At 47.5% G+C, this 20,321-nt stretch overlaps 1 protein-coding gene and 1 long non-coding RNA gene across 10 annotated transcripts in view; one reads left to right on the top strand and one right to left on the bottom strand.

The window, feature by feature from the left end:
* The window catches only part of STAB2 (stabilin 2), a 140,577-nt gene extending 127,163 nt beyond the window's left edge, over positions 1 to 13,414 (bottom strand). For 2 of the 4 annotated variants that reach the window (XM_038558865.1, XM_038558866.1), the window contains exons 1-3: positions 13,133 to 13,409; positions 10,034 to 10,167; positions 7,981 to 8,096 (exon numbers count right to left, since the gene is read on the bottom strand). In XM_038558865.1, the coding sequence (XP_038414793.1) occupies positions 7,981 to 8,096; positions 10,034 to 10,167; positions 13,133 to 13,210 (328 nt within the window). In that variant the 5' untranslated portion in view covers positions 13,211 to 13,409. Of the gene's footprint in view, positions 1 to 7,980; positions 8,097 to 10,033; positions 10,168 to 13,132 lie in introns of all 4 variants that reach the window. The other 2 variants (XR_005370723.1, XM_038558867.1) reach the window with 2 other exon arrangements.
* LOC111090070 overlaps positions 4,538 to 20,321 on the top strand; it is a 38,577-nt gene continuing 22,793 nt past the window's right edge. The window contains exons 1-3 of one of the 6 annotated variants that reach the window (XR_005370728.1): positions 4,538 to 4,810; positions 8,673 to 8,776; positions 10,028 to 10,728. This is a non-coding gene — a long non-coding RNA (uncharacterized LOC111090070). The other 5 variants (XR_005370732.1, XR_005370731.1, XR_005370730.1 and 2 more) reach the window with 5 other exon arrangements.

The raw sequence follows: 20,321 nt of genomic DNA, 5'->3' as shown, positions 1-20,321 counted from the left end.
ATATCAGGGCAGGCCCATTGCCACAAGATGGCAGATTCCTCTGTTAGATGGCTTTGGCTGGGGTGCTCCCCACCAGCTTTACCCAATGTTTTTAGAACTATATGTAATCTCAGACTTTTCCAATTTAACCTGCCTTGGTTCCCTCTCTTATTCAAGAGAGTCAGATCTGCATCTTTTTTTTTTTTTTTTTTATCTATTTGAAAAGTTGAATTTGAAGTTAAAATCCTTCCCACGAAGAAAACTCCATGCCAGATGGCTTCTCTGGGGCATATATCTCTCATTTAAGGAAGAAATCATACTGGTTATACAAAAACTCTTCCAAGAACTTGAGGAAGAGAGAATACTTCCCAGCTCCTTCCATATAGAGAGCATTCTTACTCTGATTCCTAAGCCTGACAAATACTAATAAGAAAACCAGACTAGCATCTCTAATGAGCATACATATAAACATTCCTTAAAAAAAATCTGAGGCAAAAATTAAAAAGTTCTAAAACAAATTTGTGGCCAACTGAATCCAATAATATACAAAACAGATAATACATCAACAATGGTGCAATAAAGTAAGAAAAAAGATATAAAGTGTATATGTATTGGAAAAGAAGAAATATAATTGTCTCCATTCTTAGACAATATGATTGTCTACAGAGAAAACTAAAAAGCTATTAGACCTAATGCATACATTTAATAAGTTCTCTGGATATGAGGCCAATATACGAAAGTCAATTGTATTTCTATAAACTAGTAAGAAACAACTGGTAATCGAAATAAAAATACACCATTAAAAATAGTACTAATAGGGATCCCGGGGTGGCACAGCAGTTTGGCGCCTGCCTTTGGCCCAGGGCACGATCCTGGAGACCTGGGATCAAATCCCACGTAGGGCTCCCGGTGCATGGAGCCTACTTCTCCCTCTGCCTGTGTCTCTGCCTCTCTCTCTCTCTCTGTGTGACTATCATAAAAAAAAAAAAATTAAAAAAAATAGTACTAATAACCGTAAAAGACTTTGGTATGAACATAATAAAAATTGTGCAAAATCTGTAAGCTAAAACTGATGAAAGATTGACAAAAAAGAAAAAAAAAGAAAGAAAGAAACGAAGTCCTATATAAATGGAGAGATACAGTGTGGTTATGGTTATGAGTTAGAAGATCCAATACTTTAATATGTTAGTTCTATGTAATCTGACTTACAGATTCAATGTAGTTGCAGTTAAAATTCTCGTGGGACTTTCAGGTAGATATTGGCAAACTGATTTTAAATTTTATGTGGAAAAACAAAGAAACTAGAATAACCAAGATCATTTTGAAAACGCCTAAGTTGGAGATCTTACACTGGCGGATTTCAGGACTCAGTGTGAAGTTACAGTAATTGTGAGGGTGTGGAATGATGAAGGGACATGCACCCCGGTCCCTGGGCCAGAACAGAGTCCACACATTGATGGGCAAATGATTTTCTACAACAGTCCAGAGGCAATCCAATGGGGAGACGATAGTCTTTTCAAGAAAAGATGCTGGAATTATTAGGTATCTCTATGTAAAACAACAGACCTTGAGCCATATCTCAAATTATCCACAAAAATGGACTTACCACGGATGCTAGACCTAAACACAATACCTAAAATTATACAGCTTCCAGAAGAAAAGATAAAAGAAAATCTTTGTGATGTTAGGCTAAGCAAGGATTTCTAGATATAACATAAAAAACACGATCTATAAAAGAAAAATCAATCTACTTGACCTCACCAAAATTAATGACGTCTGCTCATCAAAGGTTAGTGTTAAGAGAGTGAAAAGACAAGCCACAGACGGTGAAGAAATATTTAAAAATCACATATCACATGAAGGGTTTGTCTCTCAAGCATTTAAGGAACTCTCAAGATGTTCTAGAAACAACGACTTGTAAGATACGTGAATAGCAAATAAGTGCATGGAAAAGATGCAAATTAAAATGACTGCAAATGAAATGGCATCGTGCACAATGGCAACATTTTCTAGAAGTCTGGTAATATCAAGTGCCAGAAAGGGTGCTAGACAATTGGAACTCTCACCACTTTGTTGGTGAGAAAGACAAAATGATGCATACGCATTGGAAAACAGGGGTACCCCGGGTGGCTCAGGGGTTTAGCGCCGCCTTCAGCCCAGGGTGTGATCCTGGAGACCCAGGAGCGAGTCCCACGTCAGGCTCCCTGCATGGAGCCTGCTTCTCCCTCTGCCTGTGTCTCTGCCTCTCTCTGTGTCTTTCATGAATAAAAAAAAAAAAAAAAAAAAAAAGAAAGGAAAACAGTGTGATGGTTTCTCATAAGGTCAAATCTACATTGACTATCCAATCCTGGACTCTCCTTCTTCTTCTTCTTCTTCAGATTTTATTTATTTATTTATTTATTTATTTATTTATTTATTTATTTAAGAGGGAGGAAGAGAGAGAGAGATTGTGAGTGCGCGGGTGCAAGCAGGGGGCAGAGGGCAGAGGGGGAGGGCAAGGGAGGGAATCTCACACACTGAGCCCTTAGCATTAGGCAAGAATGAACTGGGCGCCTGGGGGGCTCAGCAGTGGAGCATCTGCCTTCAGCTCAGGGTGTGACCCCAGGGTCCTAGAATCGAGTCCCACATTGGGCTTCCCGCAGGGAGCCTGCTTCTCCCTCTGCCTGTGTCTCTGGCTCTCTCTCTCTGTGTCTCTTATGAATAAATAAATACAATCTTTTTTTTCTTTAAAAAAAGAAAGACCAACTTGTCTTGTTTTTGTCTCCTTTTTGTGCTGTTCTTTTTATTACTATCATTATTAGCAGTCTAAGCCTCGAGTGACATGCCAAGGACGTTACACATATGCTTCACAACTAATAACTATGACTCTTTACTCTGGGAAGTGTCAAGACCACCGTTTTGCCAAGAGGACCCTGAGGCAGAGAGAGGATGGCTAACAAGGTCCCAGGCTGCCAGACAAGGATTCTCACCCAGCTCCTGCTGACCTTAAGGGCTCAGAGTCGTGTTTCTTTGTACGGATAGCTCAAAACTATTTTACACGGCTTACGTGATTTTATAAGCCATTCATTTAATTAAGCAATTAATTTCGGTTCATTGAATGCCTACAGTGGTGTTCAGAGCTCCTCATGCTTTCTCTTTGTGTTTTCATAGGAAAGCGACATGAGATTGAGCCTGAGCAGAAAGGGGGCCTTCGTTCCTGCTGCCGTCGGAAGGAAGGGGCTGCTAAGAGCAGCTTCCAAGTCTTAGCCTCACCTCTGAAGAGCTGCCCCTACAGCTACTTCCCACTGAAACAAAGCAGTCCGCTTTACTTAGGGCCCATGGGGGCCTGCGTTGGCTGTGCAGAGGGTGAAGGCACCCGCTGGGTAGGTGTTCGTGTGCTGTCTCCTGGGAAGCTTCTAGGGCCTCAAGAGTATACTCTGTGAGGGAGGGAGGCTTGTCTTAGCAGGTGCCTCATCCTGGCTTAGCCTTCCTCCAGTGGCTTGTGACCCAGGGGGAAAGGCCAAGGTCAGTAATTACTGTCATGGACTGAATGTGCCTCCCCAGGTTCATATGCTAAAGTCCCAAACCCCAACAGGATGGCATTGGGAGGTGGGGCTTTGGGGAGTCATTAGGTTTAGATGAAGTCATGAGGGTGGGGGCCCCATGATGGGATTCATGTCCTTACAAGATGAGAAAGAGGGACCAGAGTGCATGTTCTCTCTCTCTTTCTCTCTCTCTCTCTCTCTCTGCCATGTGGGGACACAGGGCTCTCCATCTGTGAGGCAGGGACAAGAGCCTCCGCTGGGACCAAATCCACAGTGTCTTGGTCTTGGACTTTCTAGCCCCAGAGTGATGAGAAATCAACATCTACTGTCACAGGTTTGGTTAGAGCAGCCTGAGCAGAGGGATGGCATATGTTCCCTGCACCCCAAAGGGCAGGCCTTTGCTTTGGCACGAGGCACCTGAAAAGACAGGGGCCGCAGACAATTGTGAGAAGAAAAATAATAGAGCCAAGAGGCCGTGAACTGCACAAACAATGGGATGCACGGGGATGTCATCCCCAGGCTGCCAGCGTCAAGGGTTAGTTATCAGGTCTTTAGCAGGTGGGTGGCATTTGTGAGCATTTACTGCTGCTAAGCCCTTTACACGCATGGTCTTATCCTCACACACCTGAGGAAGGCAAGACTGATGTTGACATCATCATCAGCAGCAGCAACCCCAGGTTACAGATGAGAACACTGAGGCCCAGGGGAGCCCGGGGGGCTCAGCAGTGGAGCATCCGCCTTGGGCTCAGGTCTTGGGATCAAGTCCAGCATTGGGCTCCCTGCTTAGTGGGAAGCCTGTTCCTCCCTCCTGCTTTCTCTCTCTGTCTCTCTCTCTCTCTCTCTCTGTCTCTCACTCTCTCTCTGTCTCAAATAAATAAAATCTTAAAAAAGAAAAGAAGAGAAAAGAAAATCGAGGCCCAGAGAGGTAAATCACTTGCCTAACACCACGTGGTTGGTGAGTTCTGGAATGAGCACTGCAATCAGGCCTGACTCAAGATTTTGCTTCCTTAACCCCACAGCCGGAGCACAGCAGGTCAGCACCTGAAGGTGGAGCCAAGCTAGACACAGGCCCCGGGAGAAGGGCAGCCAGTGACTCGAACCACGGGGGCCAGAGGTGCAAACCAGCCTATTCTGAGCGCCTGCTGCCTCCTCGGACCCCAGAGTCTGCACATGCGCTCACCCGAGCCGCAGCACCACCCGGAGGCAGGCCCCTCGGCACCACTGCTTCCGTTTTGTGATGACAAAGCAGCGGCTGAAGGACAGCTTTACCGCATGGAACACAGATGCCGCTTACGTGTGAGTCACAGGTAAAAGCATGAATAGTTTGTACAAGTGCTTCTTGTGTGTGTGCGGCTAATGTAGCTGGTGTCCTGTGCCACTGATGGCTCCATGGGGGGGTGGGGGAGGTGGCTGTGACCCTCAGGCCCAGCAGCAGGGCATGGTATGTGCAGTATTGGGAGGCCCGGAGGTGGGGGGCTGGGGGGGAGGGGCAAGGGTGGGGGGTGACCGTCCCTCAGCTACAGAACTGGACTGGGGAGCCCTGGTGTCATGGAACAAAGTCCCGGCAGTGACAGGCACCTGGCTAATGGTGACAGCAGCAAGTTCCTGGGGACAGGCTGCGATCGGCAGGCGGCCTTCCCAGCCACAGACCCGGCATAACCAGTGGTTACTGGGGAGACAGGGGTAGGAGGGGGTTAGAACCACGCTGGGCCTCGGGACAGGCCTGTGTTCTTGCCTGGCTCTGCACCAGTAGCTGCGGCCCTTGAGCAGGCTGCAGGGCCCCTCAGAATCCCCAGGGCCTTGCCAGGCCCACAGGGGGATTATTTTTCCACATCTGCCCCTGCGAGCTCCTTGGGGGTAGGCACTGGACCTATCAGATACGTGCGGCTGCACAACAGTCAGTGCTCAGGCAGCGCTTGACCGAAGAGGGGCCACTCCTGGGAGGAGCTTTGGGAAAAAGAGAGCAGGTGTGTGGGGCACAGAGAGTCCTCGTTTTATGTCCTGAATTGAATGGTTTAAGTTTAAAATGTATGAAATGACGTGTTCAGTTTTTAAATAAAACTTTTAAGGCAAAAGCGTACAATCTAGCCCTGCTTTCGAATCATTTGCTATCCCCTCAGGCCCCTGGTAAGAAGAAAGATGGTAAAACTGATGTTCTCAGCAACTGAGCTCAAAAAGACAGTACAGCATTTGCTGTAAGGCACATTCCCAAGGATCTCAGGTCCCATCGCGTCTCCCTCCGGCTGCAGCCCCCATGGCCTCCTGCCTCGGATTGTGGCTCAGCTGCAGGCTCACATATTATAAGCTGTCGGCAAATCATGGCTGTTCTGCTTCTTTAAAGCAAGATCATAAGGTCGCCAGCAGCCAGAGGCCAGTGTCAGGCTGTAACCTCACCCCCGGGAGCACAGTGCCCACTCCCAGTCCCTGGCAGTGCTGCTGCCCCAGTGCTGCGTTCATGCCACGTCCTGCTCAGCTGCCGACAGCTCTGGCTGAAGCAGTCTCCCTGGGACACTGCCATACAGCAGGCTCCTTAGGTGAATGGCGCTTTCCTTCTCACTCAAAGCCAAAGGGGACAAACCTGCCAGACTGGCCACAAGGCCATGCAAGTCCATGATTTGCAACCTGCTCGGTGAATGGCAAGAAGCGCACAACCGGGTCTAGAGACACAATGCAGGGCCAAGAAAAATAATAAATGTGCAGGATTTGATGATACCACCCAGAAAAAGAAGAATCAGAACCATTTCCCTCTGAAATAACTGGATTGTTTTGGCCACAACCCGGGTTCTATATAACCAACCCCTTTGCCCACATTCTTTTCTGTTACTTGGAGTTGTTTGTGCAAATCAGTTAGCATTTATGGTAAAATCAGGAGAACCAGAATGCCAAAAAAAAAAAAAAAATCTAATTCCTCTCACGTAGGATACTGGTTGTTCAAATGCAACCATTTCACACTCAATGTGTAAAATATGTTTCTGTGCTGATTAGTAAAGACAGCTCTGTGCTGGTCTGGTAAAGCAGTCCTGGTTTTAATGAGGGAGAAGCCAGTTAAACCTGGGTAGAAACACCTTTTTTATGTCAGGATGACATATTCCTCCCCAAGTGAGAATCCATGCCTTATTCTCAATTTTAGAAGATGATGCATAGTTTTTTCTTGTGCTTTTTTTTTTTTTTTTTTTTTTTGGTGTGTTTTCTGATTTTATTTTGGAGTTGATCAGAGTTATTTTCTAACTGGAGTGAGCCACTATTAAAACAATTTTAAAAGTTACTGAGTATCAAGTGTGAAGTATTTGTTGATGCATTGAAAAGAATGGATGCCATGCCGGTTTTGGAAAGAAAGCCATTCTGGAGCTGGTGCTTCCTCACACACACGTCAGCAGCTTGGAAAAGGCCATATCCTTGTGGAAATGTAAAGTGATAGGCAAGACCTCACATGTCATCGCCACAAAACGTGAGAGGTGAAATATAAGTAGAGTGTTTATCTCTTTCCTGAGCTAAAGGAAGGAAGCCTCTGGAGACATGTGGTATGTTTGGAAGATGAAGATAAAGGGACATGCCTTTTGCTCCAATGACAGGATAGTAGAAAGACCATCCAGCTCTGGCTTTTTACCTACTTTGCTTCTCTGGCCTCGAGCCCCAGCAGAAGGAACTGTGTGAACCTACAAGGAACTGTGCACACTCCATAGGGGATGGGAGGCCGACCCCATCCATGCACAGAACACTGTGACGGCACGATGCCCACGGATGGGCTGGGATCCTGTCTGCCCGCCCATGGTTTGGGAGTCACCCATGTGTACCAAGGGCTCAAAGACAGAATGGCACCGAACCTGGCTGTCACTGTCCGAGGTCTGTGTTGACTGTTATTCATTCTCATTTACCCCTGAAACATTATTAAAGTGCTTTTTTTGTGTGTGTGTGTCACTCTGTCAAGTACTTTCATCTACAATAATGTTTGATTTATTTTTTTTTAAGATTCTATTTATTTATTCCTGAGACACACAGAGAGAGAGGCAGAGACGGGCCATCGTAGTATTTGACATTCCATCCTACGGACTAGACTTTGAGCAGATCTGATGATTATCTTTGTTACCAAATAGTACCTGTGGTCTCTGAGATGCTGTAGTAGAATTTCTTCTTAAAGAAAATTGTACTTGTGTTGTAGTAGCCCAGCATCCTTACATCTTCTCTATGGCCCATTATCTCTTTCATAAAAATGGATATCCTTTCAATTGTCCTTTTTTCTGACTTGTAAGGGAATTCTCTAAAAAGAGACCTTGAACTGGAGGTCAAGTTCTACTTAGATCTGTTTATAAAAGCTGACAGAGCAAGAAAGATTCTTCTACATATAGATTGAAATGGAACTTTCTAGAAAAAGGTGCTGACAGTCTCCTTTTATCGGACTTCCTTCCTTTCGAGTTTCTGTGAAATGGGACATCGAAAAGCAAGTATTAGAGTCCAAGAAAGATGCTGTGCCACTTACCCATGCAGTTGGGGCCCCAGTGGCCTGGACAGCACTGAGGTTGGACGTGGTCCTTCCTACAGATATGGCGGCATCCGGGGAGATACAGCGAGTACTTCCTGATATCGAAGGCGTACCTTGTGGGGGAAGAGGACATCATGATCAGAGCAACACAGTTAACTCCGGGCAGTGGGGTTGGCCCAGATTTTTACTTAGGTCTCCCTTTACACTTGCCTATTATTTGAAAAAACAGAGATTGAATACACTTTGCTGTCTGGGGAGAGTAAAACTTAATCATGATTGACCTTTGATTGTATGAAATGGCTGAAAAAACCAGAGCACAATGCAAATGAAGGTGAAATGTCTACAGTGATGTCACAAGTGAGGTTAGAAGACACCAGGTGGTGTCAGGGTGTCAGGGTAGGTACGTGCTAGGGGTGTACCTCACACCTGTCTGTCTCAGCCAATGTGAGAAGGATCTCTGGATTTTAAACAAAACCAGCTGCTGCTTAGAATCAGCACTTTTTTTTTTTTTTTCAGATACAGTAGATGTTGACATTTCTGTGAGAGGTGGTGTAATTCACAGGCAAGATTTGCCACAGTTTCCTCAAGGGAGATGTGATGATGAGTTTCTTAAAAAGGTTTTCATGTCACTGAGGTACAGACTGGGAGAAGCGCGTATATGGGGGCTGAACTCCATTGTCTATTCTCAGGGAATCATGGACGGCTTACTCTGGGATTTGACTTTAGTCTATCTGGAGACGATCCTCCGTGGGTATCGTTTCTCTCAACGAGGCCTGTCAGGAATCGTGTGATGGTGAGTCCCTGGGCTACTGGCTTTATGGGCAGTCAAGTTGGAGACAGAGTAGACAATTCCCCTGAAGGCTTGAGAATACTGGTGGGGGCGTCTCTTCACAAAGATGGGAGGAGGAAGAGCAGAGGACAGGACCACATGTTGCCTCAAGAGCCAATTGTGGATTTATTTCATCATAAAAGGATGACAGATCAAAGCCCTCAATTCTAAAACAGAGAGCATGAGTGCAGTAACCCCACCTGTGTCTGTGTGTGTCTGTGTGTGTGTGTATTGGAGGGGGATGGTGAGGTGGGGAGCATATATCTGAGTATCCACCTTGCTGGGAAAAAAAAGTAGCCAGTACAAAAAAAACCCCTCGTAAAAGTCACCACATAATTTTCACTGTGAACCATACGTCCCTCCATACACTTAAGAGGATCTGGCCACAAATGTATGCCTGCTGTGGTCGCCGACTGGTCAACTATCACATACGCTTGCTAATTCTAGGTCAGGTAGTATTTGGAACCTTTTATTTAAACTTATGACCTTGGTTTTAGAATCTACTGGGGTCACATTAAGCAAACGTGAATTTAGAATAGTGTGACATGACAGTGTTCCATTCTTATTTTACACAAAATAAGAAATGGTACTGATCTTCATCACTGAATTAGGAATTAACTCATTTCGACCCATCTAATGTCTAAGTTAGTAGACTGAGTACATAAAACGTGGTGTTTACATTCGAGGTGGGTGCCACTTCTATTAGCTCTGAGGGAAACTGCTTCCTCCATCCTTTGTGAGGCTCTGCCTTGAATTATGAGAGTTTTGAACCAGAAGAGGATTTCAGAAAGGCCATCCTCATATAAAACGCATGAAGCTGCAATTCCTTTGTCGTCCTTCTTTAGGTTCTAATTAGTATCAGGGTCCTCAGCTAGCTTGTAAGATGACTGTCAGACCCCTCGCTTTTCAGTCCATGTTCTGGCTGGAAGCCTTCCCAAATGAAACAAAACCCAGATTTTCAAAATAAAGAAGGGCAAGATGAAGGGAAAATGTTTATGTGTAATGCAATTTGGTCAATTTTGTATTAAAATGTGAATCAAAAGTATATTTTTTAGATTCAAGGTGGTTAATTGTGAGTTATTTAAGTTTGGACCGAATGAAGTCTTAGAATAAGGGAAAATCATGGAAATGCTTTGCAGTTTTTGAGATGGGAAGTTTCAATTTGGCTTCACAAACCCCTTAAATTGCAAGACTTGAGCACGCTTGTTTTCTCAGGAGTACCTGCAGTCTCGGACCCCCATGGAGCCATTGGTAACTTTGGTGTAGCCGTCTGGGCAGTTAATTCCCAAGTTGAGTGAGCAGGATTGGCACTCGGTCCTAATGGTAAGCAGAGATTTCTTATCGCATCTATTTGCCTGTGAAAACATAAAAAAAAAAAAAAAATCAAGTCTCATTAGTAGAGCCTGGGTTGGTCAACGTTCCCCACCCATCAGCTTCATGTCCACGGAATGACAGGGATGGCAACAAGATGGGTTGGTGATGACTGGCCTGTCCCTCTCAACCTTATTTAGAAGGAGTGTTGGGATCATCAGGCAATGCCTGCTATGGCAGCGGGTGGGAAGGCGGCCCCTGGCACCACCTACTTGCCGTCATTGATCTGTGGTCTAGAATTCAGCAAAGCATGGTCGTGTCATTACACACACGTACCCAATGGGAAATCTGAAATATATTGTACATTTTCCAAATGGGAAAACTTTAAAGCAGTTACTTAGGGTCACTTGGTTGTAGATCAAGAATGTTCTTTCCCATGGATTCTACAGAAACAGCCCAGTCTGGGTGCTAACTGCTGTGAAGCATGTATTTCCTGCTTCAAAAGATTGTCTGAAATCTTTTGATTATAATTCAGCTAGAATATGGGCCTCCAAGGGGCAGTGACCTTTTTCTGTTTTGTCCTTGATGGTACCCTAAGCACCTAGAACGGTGTGTGGTGCATAGGAGCTCTCAGTAAATATCTGTGGGTTGAATGAGTTGTAGGAAACACAGCAAACACACTAGAAACAGTTGCTCAGCACCATCAGGTGGTGGAAACTCAGGTGCTGCAGACCCACTTTGGCCCCGTCTCCAGGATCCCTCATCATCCATGATGTTGATGCTGATCCTCCCAAGTGGATTTGGTCCTTCCTCAAGTCTCCCTCATTTCCCATCAAGCTTAGGAAGCAGCAGCTTCGTACCAGGAAGAAAGGCTGAATCAGGGAGTCTGGAGACCTGAGCCTGGGATCAGGCTGTGTACGTGGCTAGTGCACAGTCGTGAATTAATTCCATGCCCTGCAATGCGGAGACGGTGACTGCACACCCCAGCTTGCAGAGACCCTTACACGGTGTGATATGTGCAAGTTGCCTGGCAGGGACCTGGAAGGTCGTAGGCGCTGAACTCTCCTGCGCTCCTCCCCTGCTTCTCCACCCTGCCCGCCCCCTGTGTTTGGCTTGTTGCCTCTCCTGGTAGGAGTGTGCTAGCCTCTCCCCCTACCCACCACGCTTCACTCTTCAGGGCCCCACGGGTCACACCACTTCCCTAAAACCATATCTATCTCTTTTCCTCGCTTCAACTCCTACCCTGTGTGTTGCTGGCCAGTAGGATACATCTTGTCTTTGCTTCCTGTTCAGAAAACCCTTGTGGGAAAGGATCATGTCTCTCTTTACTCGCCCCTATCCCCAAACAGCTGAGCCTGGCACTGGTAGGGATAGTGGGAATGTCCTAAATATTTCTGAGTTTACTAAAAGGCATAAAGGCTGAATAAGAAGAAATCTTATTTTTGCAGGGAACCTTATGGTCGCACACACTCCTGAGGGCATCATCTTATGCAGTCTTGCTGGTGTCAAAGACCAGCAGGACAGATTCACCATGTCCACGTGGGGGGGAGGATGCTGAGGGGAGGGGAGCTTCAGTGACTCGCAAAGTTCATGGTCTTCTGACTCCTGGGTGGGCTAGCCCTCCTCCCTACCCGCTGGTACAGAGAAACAAAAGGGGCAGCTTTCCTTTGTGGTTGTTAGGAACCAAAACAGCCCTGGAAGGCTTGCCGTAGAATAACAATAAAAGCCACCCTCAGTTATTCTGTATGTTGGCAAATTGAACACCAATAAAAAATAAATTTATTATTTAAAAAAAAAAAAGCCACCCTCAGCGGCAATTTGAATCAACTCCCTTTAGGGATCATAGAGCCTCCAGATTTTTTAAAAGGATTTTCTTTGTAGTAGGCTTTCCCACTTAGATAAGTGTACGGAAGGACATTACTTTTTCTTGTCTTTCCCCAAAGGTCAGATTTCATACTCCCTTTTCAAGAAATGTCTTGACTTTCAAATTGTCCTTTTCAAATAAAATGGTTCATTTTCTCTCTCCAACGGTCTCCTCTGAAAAGCAAACTCAGCCTCAAAACCTGGTCAAGCTGTGATTTCTGGCCTAAGCAAGCCCTCTCTGACGCTGAGGTGGTGATGGGCTGCGTGGGGAGCACTGTCGGGGCAGAAACTAAAGTCCAGGGACACTAATGTGCTCAGCTTGACCCGCTAGCTGGCTGGGGGCACCGGGATGGGGCCTCAGAAACAGCCGTCAAACAAGTGAGGGCCCTGGTTCCAGCTCAGTGGTCCCCGTCCCCTAAGCTGGAGCACCCGACCGTCAGTTGTCTTCTGGCATTTTCAGGAAAAACATTATCCCTAATTCGGCCACTGGCATCAGGCCTGTGTGGGCGAAAGCTCGCCCGGCACAGGTGCAGCACTGTGTTCATGTCTCGTTACTGATGAAGCAGAAATCATGCCTCGCGAGATGCGTTTTGAAAGGATCCCCAGAGGGCCCCGCTGCACCCCGGCACCCGGCCTGTGCCCCTGGGGATCTCGCGGCGCCTGCCCCCACGCAGCTGGCACACGGCCCGGGGTGCTTGCACCACAACCTGTGGAAGTTCCCGTTACCGCCGTGTTTGTCCAGCAGACATCAGCCGCCCGGAACTGGCCAGAACGTCTCTCTACTCATCCCTCTTCAACCACTGCTATTTCCTATGCTCACAATGATGCGAGGGGGGATTCGCGGTGATGAGACTATGAAGATAAAGGAAAAGAGAGCAGCAGCCATAAGACCCCCCGGGTGCCAACATGTGCCGTGGGAGGAAGGAGGGTGGCACCCACGCCAGAGGTCCCGGCGGGGGAGGCTGGGCTCGGAGCCGAGCCAGCGGGGACGAACCCCTTCAGAGACATGGTGCAGCCCCGCGGGGTCCCCTCCTGCCTGCCTACCCCCATCTGATGGGGTCCACACCGGAGTTCGTACCCAGCACAGACCGAAAGCTTTGCGCACATACGGACATGAAGAGGAAGGCCTTGCAGGCGTCACCTCACCTGTCCTGCCGCTTCAGGTGGGGAGCCCACGCCGGCCACGAGCAGCCCGAGAAGGAACGCTGCGAGACCCCGCGGCATGACGAGAGCCACGGCCCTGGTGCCGGCCACCTGTCACCGCGTGTGAGCTCCTGCCGCGGAGCGGGCCGGACTCCCCGGGAGGTCTCTCGTGTCCGTGTGGGCTCCCAAGCCCGGACTGAGGCCGCTGGCACGTGAGGCCGCCTCCAGGAAGGGAAGGTGCAAAGCCAGGGGCCGCGGGACACGGCCGCTCCCCCTATATGCGTCCCGGCTGAATGACAGGATATCCTGCCGGGCCAAGGCGCAGAGCAAGCCCCTGCCCCGGCCATGCTGCCGTCCCCCTTCGGTCCCGCCTCCTCTGCCCACGGCCTGCCAACCGTATGGCCCCTGGTGGCAAACTGCAGGCCTGCCTCTGAGTGCACAGTTCCGAGCCGGCTGCCGGCCCCACTGCCAGCGTTGGGGCGCCCACGAGCCGGGGGTCCCACAGAGGGACGCTGCAGAAGCTTGGGGCCATCACCTAGGACAGGGAGGCGGCCTCCTTGGTGGCCTGCAACCACTGCCACAGCCTATCCCTGCAGTGCCTGTGGCTGGGACTCCAGCTCACCCCCTTCCCTCTTCCATGTCTTGTCCTAACAAAACATCACACCTGTAGGTCTTGTTTCCCCCTTTGAGGCCCAGATCGAATGCCGCCTCTCACAGGAAGCCTTGCTGCTCTGCCCCTCCAACACCACTCGGAAATTCTCCCAGCATCTTGCATATAACACTGCGGAAGTCCAGTCGTATCTGTCACTGTCCGTGCGTCCATGTGTCTGTAGCCCATGCCCCGTGGTGAATTCCTTGAGGCCGGGGGTGCCAGCCTTCCTTGACTCTGAGCCCCTGAGATCCCAGGGCACAGACCTACCTGCAGCTGCAAGTAAGAAAAACGAACAGTGGGCACCCCCGGTGGCACGGCGGTGTAGCGCCGCCTGCAGCCTGGGGTGTGGTCCTGGAGACCGGGGATCAGGTCCCACGTCGGCCTTCCTGCATGGAGCCTGCTTCTCCCTCTGCCTGTGTCTCTGCCTCTCCTCCTCCCCTCCTCTGAATAGATAAATAAATCTTTAAAAAGAAAAAAAAAAAGAAAAGAAACAAACAGTAATGGTCAACACTTGTTGAGAACTTTACTACACGCTAGTCATTAGGGTGACTTCCCCGAGGATCACCCTTCCCAAGCCTCATAGTTCTTGGAGAAATACTTGGGATTGTTATTGTTATTCCCCACCGTACAGGTAAGGAAACGGAGGCAGAGAGGCTCGGCAGCTTTTCTGAGATCCCACAGCTAGCAGGTGGGCACCCAGCCTTCCCTTCCTGCTGTGCCCAGACAGGGAGTGTGCGGCGCACTTGAGGGACCCAGTGGGGGAGTGTGCGGTGCACTTTAGGGACCCAGTGGGGGAGTGTGCGGCGCACTTGAGGGACCCAGTGGGAGAGTGTGAGGCTCCGAACCAGAAGGGACAAAGGTGGGCTCGTTAACAGGACAGCACAGGGGGCCGTCCCCCGGCACTGAGTTAACCGAGAGGCTCCGGTGGTACTGACGCCAGGTGTGCTGACGTCATCCCAACCCCTCCCCGCAGCCTTCCCCTTCTTGCATTTTGGAAACAGCAGGACACTGTAGGACCGTAGGACCAACCACCCAAGAGGCTCCCACGCAGACGGGCCATCTGAGGCTAGCCCAGGGTCTGAGTGGATGGAGCCCCCTGGGGATGTGCTTAGCGCCCCTGCGTTCAGTGGAGACTCCTGGGGGCCCGACCCCCTTTCAGAGCTGCCCAATCAGGACCCCTGGCTGCAGGGCCCTGGAGCGCCTAGTTTTTCGAGGCTCTCCTGGTGCTGCTCGCGTGGACTGTTCCTAGGGGGAGACAGACAATCGCCGAGTGAAGACAAGGTCATTCTGGGGCTTACCTGCCATGGAGGGTGCGCTGCCTTGACTTTCCCTGGCACGATGGAGGGAACTTGGAGGCTTCTGATCTTTTTCTCTCTGGGGCACACGAATAAATACCTGGGGCTTGGTGTGGGCTTGATCCCCGGGGAAATAACATGAGTCCTTACTTGCATTTCCTAGAGTAGTTCTGGGCGATGCTGCAGGAGGGCTGGAGGTGGGGGTGGGGGTGGGAATCTCTCCTTAGATGATTTGGAAAACCCTGCCCTTAACACCCCTTTCTCATGGATGGACCATGCTGGTTGGCCCATTAGAGGTCCTGAGAAGTCCTGCAGTAACACACAACGTGACAAAACCAAGTGACAAAACCAAGTTCAACTTTGCTTAAAGCAGGATTTTCCTTCTTTTCTAAAAATCTTTTTAATTAAGACCAAGAAATGCTTCCTCTCCTTGCAAACTAAACCTCCAGATCCGGTGTTCTATTGATCCCTCTCGGAGAAACACTGTCGGAGAGAGATTTTAGCCTATTGAATATTCTATTTTTAAGTTGCTGGGAAATAGAAGTCAGCCTGCCGGTGGCCATGGGGACTCTACAGTCTAGGACTTGTTCACATACGTCATTAATTAGTTGCATTAAAGATACATATAACTTACATGGCTTTGCTTAGACATTATCTGAATAGTTTTTAAATTACTTTTCTCCCCATTAAGCTGATTTGATGGCTATGAACAGAGGGCCTTCAAGTCATCTAAAAACTCTGCCACCACTGTCCGGTGTTAACAAGCACAGTGCTGGGCCAGCGCCGTTGCAGAGTGGGTGCTGTGTACCCCCGTCCATCACTCTCATACAGTGAAGAGGGGGAGAGCTGCTGCTCATCGTGGCAGCTACACACATCTCTGCTCTTCCCCCGGGGTCACTCCGACATGGGTCTGAGTCTCCTCTGCCCTGAGTTGCCCCAGTTCTGCAAACCCATGTGCCCTCTCTCAGTGGGGCATCACCCCTCAGAGGCCACCCGTGTTCCTTTTCTGGTGGCTGTGTGTCAGCGTCCAGAGTCATCTGGGGCAAGGGTGTTTGATCAGCGATGTTGCTCAGGCACCTAGCTCTCTCCAGCATCCCCTGTCATGCTGCGAGGGTGGCCTGCCTCCCCCCGGGGTGGCCTCTCTATGCTCTCATGGCCTCCTGTTCCGTCCTCTCGGTGAGCACTCACCCCCTCTGCTCCTGTCGTTTGTCTTTGGTGTAGAGACACAAGAGATGCTGGTTTCCTCTGCAGTGAAAAAATTCTGTCCCTGATTGGAATCAGCATCACCACACTGGGGCCAAGGCCTCTCTGGTGACAGTCGAGCACCGTCTGTGGTCCCAGGGTTTGGGTTGTTGGTGTCTAGCTCCACGTCATGCCAGCCACTACCAAGATGCCAGCCCTTGGTCACTTTGAGTAACAGAGTGTCTCATGTGTGCTTGAGAAGCATGCCAACAAAGGAGTCATTGTCTTGACCATCATTGTCACTGTCACCACCATTGTCCTCCTCCTCTTCCTCCTCATCAACAACCCAGGCTTTTACAGCTTCTATACACACTGGGCGTTTTAAAAATATTTAGCCAGATTTACTTAATCTTCCGCACAAGCCAATGACATAAGTGGTATCATCATCTTATCCCCACTTTGCAGATGAGGAGACTGAGGCAGAGAGAAGTGGCATGACTTGTCTAAGGTCACAAGGCTGGTAAGTGGCAGAGCAGGCACCTGAACCCAGGTGGTGTGGAGTCAGAGCTAATGCCAGGCATTCACATCACCCACTTGGGTTCTTGGATCTGAGCCAGGTCCTTACGGACCTTGTGTGGTGGCCCACTGGGCAAGACTTTATGTTTCTGAAGTAGGAAGGACTTGGCTGTTCACATCGGGGGGATGTATTTTTTTGCTTCTCTGGAAAAAAGAGCAGAAATTGGGGTCCAAGATTGATTTTCTGGTTAGAATTCAGGTTTCATTTAGTTTTTGCCAGAAATAAGAGGAAATGGCCACAAGACAGCACTTAGGTTTTGCTCTTCCTTGAGCACGGATTTAGAAAGCTGAAACCACTGCTTCACATATGTCCACAAATCGAACACCTCCTAGAATTTTTCACCTTTATGGATTTTCATTCAGTAAAGGGAAAATAACCATACGTCCCTGAAGACTTTCAGTAGCAGGAATCAGCAGGAGTGGTCTGGAGATGTGTGCTGTCCGCATTACATCCTCCCTGCCTAATGTGCTGCTGATGACTTGACGCGAGGGCCAAGGGGGGCGAGCAGGACTAACCAAAGCTCGGTCCACGCTATTAAATCTCAGTTTTACCGTTAAAGGTAGTGCCCCAGGAGAAGAGACAGATCCTTCCACTTGAGGGTGTGGTTTTCATGCAGGGTAAGCATTTTCAATGGAATCTGGTTTTATTGAACGAATAGTTTGGGGCTCCATGCACCTGGACGTTTTTGCGTGGGTGCAGTACTACTCGTGGGGCAGGACTTTGGCCCCTGAAACATCTTGGCTACAGTACAAAATACTTCCTGTTTCCTTTACATCTTATTGTGACATTAAAACAGTTCAACAGCTACTCATATTCCAAACCAGCAAATAATTAAAGAGGAACCCATGTTGGTCTTCACTTAAAAAAACCATCTCTTTCTTATGTTGATCTGCTAAGTAATACTGAACTCTTTTTTTTCTTTTTTATTAAAAAGATTTTTTTTGAACTCTTTTTTTTCATTGGCCTTCTTCCCTCACTGCCTTGGGTAAGACTAACTTGTGTTTTTAACATATCCAAGGACTTAAATTGAGAGGAGTCTATACTTTTTTTTTTTTATCATGTTTTGAAATAACTTCTGTTTAAAAAGTCCTCAAGTGAAAGTCTAAATTATATTTCAATTGGCATGATTCATATAGAAAGCTGTCCCAAATACTTATCTTTACCTTGGTTGTGTAGACATGAGTCATACCTAACAGGATGATCTTTTTTTCTCGATTGCTATCACACTGTAAGTGTCGCTTTACCTATTCATTTATTCAACAAACATAGGGAACAGCAGACGCTATACTGGGCTGGGGACAGGAGGTGGATGAGGCATGTTGCACTGTGCATTATAGCTTGGACCACACCTTTGCATGTAGTACCTCACTTAAACCTTGTTTAGACCTTGTGAACTAGACTTGGCAAGGGGAGGTATTTTGATTTTGTAGATGTGAAAATGAGGCATAAAGGGTCAGTCAATCAGTATGAAGTAGTAACAGATGCCAGATACTCTCATTTCATCTGCCTCTTAGGGTGGACCACCATTCTGATACCTGATTCCTGAGCTCGTGAGTAGATTATCTGTGGTTCGTCTAAGTCAATCACAAAAATGTTGAACTGAATTGGGTGCTGTCAGTTATGAAATCGGAAGAAAGCCATGGTTACAGAAGTCTTGAAGAACCGGTGTGAAGAATGTGGTTGAGATTAACCACAGACATAGTCGGACTAGACCAGGGGCTGGGTTGCCCATTCCGAACAGTCTGCTGCACCGTCTACTGGTCTTGTCATGCACGGCATAACGCAACACGGCTAGACCCGGTGGATCAAGGCTCTCTATTGCATGGAGAAGATCTTAGCCAGAGTCCAGGATCAGGGACCAAACCAGCCCCCCAGAGTGTGTGGTGAAGCCAGTCATGCCTCTACCTTCGTGGCCTGTCTAGGCCTGGGATGATATTCCCTGAGACACACTTAGCTAACACCTACATTTCCCACAGGCCTAGTTCAAACCCACTGTCTCCATAAGACCTGCGCAGATTACTCTATGGACACTACAGTGTGCACCCCTCCCGCTTCTTGTCCTGATCCTTTTCCTCTCCTTTGGTATGTATCATGTTTTAAGCTGCCCGATAATTTGCCTGTTGGCTATACTTAGTATAAGTTTACTATACTTGGAATATAGGCTCATTAAGGGCAGGTAGTTTTTTCTGTCTAGTTAACTGATATATCCCAAATATTTGGGCTACAGCTTGATGTGCACTAATGATTGACAGAGTAACTTATGGGAGTGACATTTTTTCAGCTACATTGATAAGCAGTTTAGATAATTCAACAGAAATGCCATGATCCTCAAAAAATTTTGATTAAAACATATTCTTCTTATTTCCTTTAAGTTTCTGGAGCCACTTACGAATTCAGTTCTTTCAGCATGTTGTGCCACTCTGCCACAGCTCCTTCCTCTAAATGAATCATTCTGAAATCCTCTTAATTTTGTTCCACACCTTAGTCTTTTGGATTATTTTTATTATTTGATTATTATTATTATTATTATTTGAGAGCTGCAAAATCAAATTCTTGCAAGTACGTTAAATATTGTTTTTATCTTTTATGAACAAAGTCATTTTCATCCACAAATTCTCAGGCTCTTTCCATATATGATGAGTATTGGTGCAGAAGAGACTATTGGCTTAATGCCTACAAGGGTCTGGCTCTAGTTTCCCCCCCAACCACTGACCCTGTCCTTGAACAAAGACACAGTCTCTGTGATTAAATCATGGAATGGGATGACATGATGTTCACTCTTCTCTACATTCACAGGAGCGTAAATATTTCTCTCCAAATATTTCTCTCCACACTTCTTAGCCCATGGGGATTTCTCCCCTCTCCAAACTCCTGTAAGCCTTGAACATTTTGGTGGTTGGCTGGAATGCTGGGTGCATTCTAGAGGAACACAGGTGGATTGTTTTCTCCTGCAAGTAATCCGAATTGCTCCAATCCCTCAAAAATTACGTTCTCTAAGGAAACAGAAGCATTCTAGGATTTTGAAGAAAGGCTGGTGGGATATATTTAAGCTGGAATTGATCGCCATTGTGGTATTTTGCCCAAACAATTTCATCAGCTACAAAGGCAGGTATCAGTTTGACCCATATGAAGTAGTCATTATTTTATTTTAGTCATTATTTTAGAAAATTATTTTAGAAATAATTAGTAATAATTATTTTAGTCATTATTTTAGTCATTTTTTAGAAAAAAAAAAAAGGACTCATGCCAGCAACTTCATATGATATGCTCTAGCATATATCTGTGTTTACATTCTATGTGGTGAGGAAATATTCTAGACTTTTAATCTTCATAGAAGGGCCCCCTTAGTCCATGGCCATTGCTCAAGAACTGAATTTCCCCGGAGGGATAACATCATTGTGAGTATGAAATCCCAGGGCTCAGGGGCTATCAGTTTTGGTGGAAACACCGAATCTTCAGGTAGTTAGGATGCTGGCGCCCAGGCAT

This window comes from Canis lupus, chromosome 15 (assembly GCF_011100685.1).
Source record: "Canis lupus familiaris isolate Mischka breed German Shepherd chromosome 15, alternate assembly UU_Cfam_GSD_1.0, whole genome shotgun sequence".
In the NCBI taxonomy this organism is placed as follows: Eukaryota; Metazoa; Chordata; class Mammalia; order Carnivora; family Canidae; genus Canis; species Canis lupus.
This window is presented reverse-complemented; position numbering and strand designations above follow the sequence as displayed.